Source organism: Apaloderma vittatum, unplaced genomic scaffold (genome assembly GCF_000703405.1).
Source record: "Apaloderma vittatum isolate BGI_N311 unplaced genomic scaffold, ASM70340v1 scaffold36812, whole genome shotgun sequence".
NCBI lineage: Eukaryota > Metazoa > Chordata > Aves > Trogoniformes > Trogonidae > Apaloderma > Apaloderma vittatum.
Window position 1 is genome coordinate 1 of NW_009705923.1, and position 4,973 is coordinate 4,973.

At 38.7% G+C, this 4,973-nt stretch overlaps 1 protein-coding gene across 1 annotated transcript in view; it reads left to right on the forward strand.

Annotated features, from left to right (window-relative positions):
* Nucleotides 1–100: 100 nt before the first annotated feature.
* The window catches only part of LOC104271050, a 9,887-nt gene continuing 5,014 nt past the window's right edge, over nt 101–4,973 (forward strand). The window contains exons 1-2 of the mRNA XM_009865597.1: nt 101–215; nt 3,631–3,696. Of these exons, the coding sequence (XP_009863899.1) occupies nt 101–215; nt 3,631–3,696 (181 nt within the window). The remainder of the gene's footprint in view (nt 216–3,630; nt 3,697–4,973) is intronic.

The following is a 4,973-nucleotide window of genomic DNA, read 5'->3' on the forward strand; positions in this document are numbered from 1 at the left end:
CACGGGGAAAGCGCTTCCCTGGCATGCAGGCCAAGCCTGGGCAGGAGCTGCCCGCCTTGCCTTAAGCTGCCGAAGTTGACTGCTTTTCAGGCAAGCGGGAATGACTCGGAAATCGGCCTGGGTGCGATTAAACCCCACCTTCTTTAGTCTTGTAAAGCCTAAAAGCTTGTCTGCCCAGTGTAACTCCAGCAAGTCGTTGGTGGTGTTCAGCTCTAGTAATACAGGAGAGGCAACAACAACTGTTCCTTGTAGAAGAAACGTAATTGTTGAAGATGGACTTGAGCATCTAAGAAAGAACCTATTTTTCAGTCACATTTTACTTAAGCTTGCATGGAATGAACAGGCTCTTGTGTAAGAATTTGGTTTGTACCAGTGATGCTGCAGCTTTCTTTGTGTCCTGTCCCATTAACTTAAGCAGTGGCACCCTTTTTTTCTCAATGATTTTGATTGTGCTGGCTTGGGCTGTGGAAAAATGGACACACTTCTAGCAAACACTAGTATTTTAAAGAACCCTTTGGTATGGAAGCACCTATTTTTATTGCCTCACTTTGTCAGATTATATACAAAAATTGCATTAAATACTTCTGCCTGCCACTGGTCTTTTGCTGTTGAGTGGACAGATGCAATGTGTATATGTATTATAGTAGCACAAATTGGTTTTGCACTGTAATTTTGGATTTTTTTGGCCAGTTACGTAAATCCATGTGAGACATGACACCTGTGTGGCATACCTTACACATTTTACTAGTGCAAATTTACCTAATATAGGCAAAACCTTAAACTAGATTGTGGATTTTACTGCTTGATTTCTTTCATCCTCTAGAGATTTTTGTCATCGCAGATTGATTGCAATGTTGATTTCAACTGAATCTCTGTCTTCTGTGAAGCTGAGTGTTCAATTTGTAGAATCCATTTCAGTGTTTGTACACTCATTAGAATTGCTGAGATACTTAGTAATTTGCAGCAGCCATATGTTTCTATTGCTATTTAAAATTTTACTGCTGCGTTACACATTGGGTTTAATTAGAAGTGTGTATATGTGTGGTATTTATACTTACACCGTGTACTGCTTTTCGGTTACAAATGAGGTACACTTTTGCATCTGTTTTTTCTTTTTTAAAAATTTGATATAATGCTATATGTTCTTTTTATATCTACTTAGGATTCTGTAATGCTTTGTCTGGCTCAATTATTTTCTTTCTAAAGTAAATATTTGTGGTATTTTTTGGTCTCCTTTGCTAGGAAGGCTTCTGAGGCCTTTGATCTTTTGGCCTGTATTTGACCATAGTCTTTTTCAGCTCTCTCCTTGAGGTGTTGTGGTCAGAATTGAATGGGATATTCCAGCTGAGTGTATGTTGGTGATACAGCTGTTGATATGTGGACTGCTTCTGTGTCTTCTACTCTGTTCTCTGTAATTTCTATAGTTTTTTAATGATTAGTTTTTTATGTTCAGTGCAAGCTGAGCCATTTTCACCAAGGTTTCTTTTTATTATTCTAGAAATTAAACTGGTATTGAGTGTATAAGTGGTTCAAGTTCACTGACAAGACTGGTTCACTGACAAGACTTACCTTGATTTCACTTGCTACTAGCTGTGAATGGTAACTATACACAGAAGTCATCTTGGAGTTCTCCTTGACACTCTCCGAGCATTGGCCAACTACAAAAAGTGTTCCTTCCTTGAAAAAAAAATATAGTTTTTCTCTAGACCTTTGATAGATTAATTAGTCCTAGTATGGAATGAGGAGATGATGTGTTCTTTTCAACATGGTCAAAAAGTAGACAATATGCTCTTTTCTTAAAGATAAATAATCAAAGCAAGCCTAGAATATGTTTTTTTTATCCTATGGTACTTAATTTCCGAAGTAGCTCCCTGAGTTTTTCATTAAACTTCTCATACACTTGTGCCAGCCCTTTTATCTGCTGCTTTTGGTTGGCATTTTTTTTTGAAAATTACAGTGGATTATAGATCATAGAATCATAGAGTGGCCCAGGCTGGAAGGGACCTTAGAGATTATTTTAGTCCAGCCTCCCTGTCGCCAGGTATGCCACCATTAAGTTTACTCTGATTTTCTAGTTCTGTGTTGAAGGATAAATGGACCTTTCATGCCCCAAATTCTGAGCCTTTTATAGGTGGGTAGAGCAAGAGGCTCATGAAGAGTCTCCTTCTCTGGAGACATTCAAAACCCACCTGGACGCCTTCCTGTGTAACATCATCTAGGTGTTCCTGCTCTGGCAGGGGGATTGGACTAGATGACCTTTTGAGGTCCCTTCCAGTCCCTAGCATACTGTGATACTGTGACTAGAGGGAAAGTCTTACAAGGAGAGGCTGAGGGATCTGGGGTTGTTTAGCCTGGAGAAAAGGAGACTCGGGGGGGGGGACCTTATCACTCTCTACAACTGCCTGAAGGGAAGTTGTAGTGAGGTGGTGGCCAGGCTTTTCTCCCAGGCAACTAGTGACAGGACAAGAGGGCACAGCTTGAAACTTTGTCAGGGCAGGTTTAGGTTGGATCTCAGGAAGCACTTCCTGAGAGGGTGCTCAGGCACTGGGGTGCACTGCCCAGGAAAGTGGTGGAGTCACCGTCCCTGGAGGTGTTTAAGGAAAGACTGGATGTGGCACTTAGTGCCCTGGTCTGGCCCGTGTGGTGGTGTTGGGTCATGGGCTGGACTTAATGATCTCGGAGGTCTTTTCTAGCCTCAATAATTTTGTGATTCTGTGCGCTTCTGTGGATACAGTGTTTCTGATGTCCCAGGTATGTGGTCCATAAATGGATACCGTAGTAGCTGGTAGCTACTTTTTTTCTCTCAGTCTTTTAAAACAGCAAACAATACATGTTATTTGTGAAACTGCCTTGTGTATGCAATAACATTTTTAAACATACTTCATTACTTTTATAATGCATTTCCTTATTACTTATTGAAAATTACAAATTTTAGTTTCAAGATCTACATAATAAGTTTTTTCAGAGGAGTGAGGGAGGATAATTCACTTTCTTTTTGTCTTTCCTGATAACCGATTCCTGATACTTTTTTTTTTTTTAGTGGGGAAAGTACATGGCTGTCTTTAAGTAACTGTATAACTTTCTTGCCTTTTGGCTGAAACAATTTTGCATATTCAAAGGGAATTGTGAATTGTTTCTGCCTTGCTGGCCTTGAGTTGAAAGGTAGATGGCTGTGAGGAGAGACCAGAGAAGAAAGCTGAGAAGTCGATAGATACAGAGGAGAAATGCTGACCCTAAGTTGTTTGAGCAGAGATTGTAACTGAACTTTGATTAAGACTATTGAGAGGTCAAACAAATATGAAGAGAAGTGCCTTGGATAAAGGCTTTTGGAACTGTAGAAGACTGAGTTTGAACTTTGAGGGCAGCCTTCCAAAGGAGATGCAAAAGGAGGAGGTGTGAAGCATGGCAGGTCTTGAAAATTTTCAGCCTTCCTAATGAGTAGAGTATTAAATATTAAAAATCTATTATTGTAATTAAGTATTTTTTGTGTATGTAAGTAATACTTAACTGCACTTCTGGAATACTAGAGATATATAATTTCTTAAAACCTTGTGTAAAAGCTACCCTTTGAATTATAACATTAATTTCTTAGAAGTTGCGCAGACTAATCTTACTGTTTCTGATTCATAGATTTTGAAGATGATGATGTGTATGGCCAATCAGTAGAAGATGATTATTGCATTTCTCCTTCAACAGGTTAGTTCAAATGTTAACGTATAAGCATTGTCTGTTGAGTTCTACTCTGATATTTATTTCCGGAATAAAACTATTAGAAAGCTACTGAAACTTCTGAGAAGTGCCTAGTGGCCATAATCCTGGTAAAGTCAGTCAGATAGCGTAGTACTTCTGGAAGTCACTTTAGAGAATTGGGCACATCCTCAGTCATATATTGCCTCAATGCTCAGAATGTAGTTGATAGTGTAAAAATCTGGTTTATGGGAATGAGTTGTTAGTCTTGAGACATTTGATATCTTTAAAAACTGTTAGTAGAATCTGTCTGGGATTAACAGTTGTGATTCTGCACGTGCTAGTTGATGTCTTTTACACAACTTTGAGTATGTGTCGGGTAGGGAGTCTTACTGTGGGATACAGCACAGTTCATCACTGGCTACTGTTCTCATGCAAGATAATGTGGAGCAAATAAGCCTGCTGGCATTTTCGAATTTGTAAAGCAGGCATAAAAATAGCAATGCCCTGTGCTCAAGTGAGACATAATTGGAGCAGCTCAGCCCAGCTGAATTCAACCAGACTGTGGAACCATTAGGTCGTGTTCTCCAGTCAAATCTCTGGCAAGATCATTAGTTCAAGGTTTCCCTAGATCTGGTGGTTGTGTTTCTAGAGCTGAATAGACCCTGAAAATAGTGTGGCTGATACTGATGTTGAGCTGTACTACTGCAGGTAACTAGACTGGAACCAAATCCACTGTGACTGTGATGTAGTCTGTGACCTCTGGCCACAGGTAATTAGGTCTTTAAAAATCTGTTCCTCTTGTCATCCTGATGATTTTAGATAAGTGAATCTAGGTGTGGTTTTTTTATTACTTGTAGTCACATTCCCTGATTTAAATTTAAATTGTCTTGAGTTCAATTTCTGAGTTTAATTGCTAAATTCTTTCAGACTTGTTCCAAGAATTAAGGTATTTTGTGATGCAATATTTTTACTTGTTAATCACGTATAAACTGCTAAATTGCAAAGGTAATTCTTGTTTGTGTGCATTAATTTTCCTAAGAACTCTTTTTATGTAAGCTACATTTACAGTCTGATCTAGATTGTGTAGCAGTCTTAATAGTTGCGTCAGTTACGTTTATTGAATATGAAATGGTATACATTTGGGAAATAGTTGCTAAGGTTATACTACTTCTAGGCATACCTGTGTTTTCAGTATGTATTTCAGAGCTGGGGAAGATATTGCATAACATAAGGAAATTTGTTTACATTATAGTTTGTAGATTTCTTAAGAGTATATAATGACT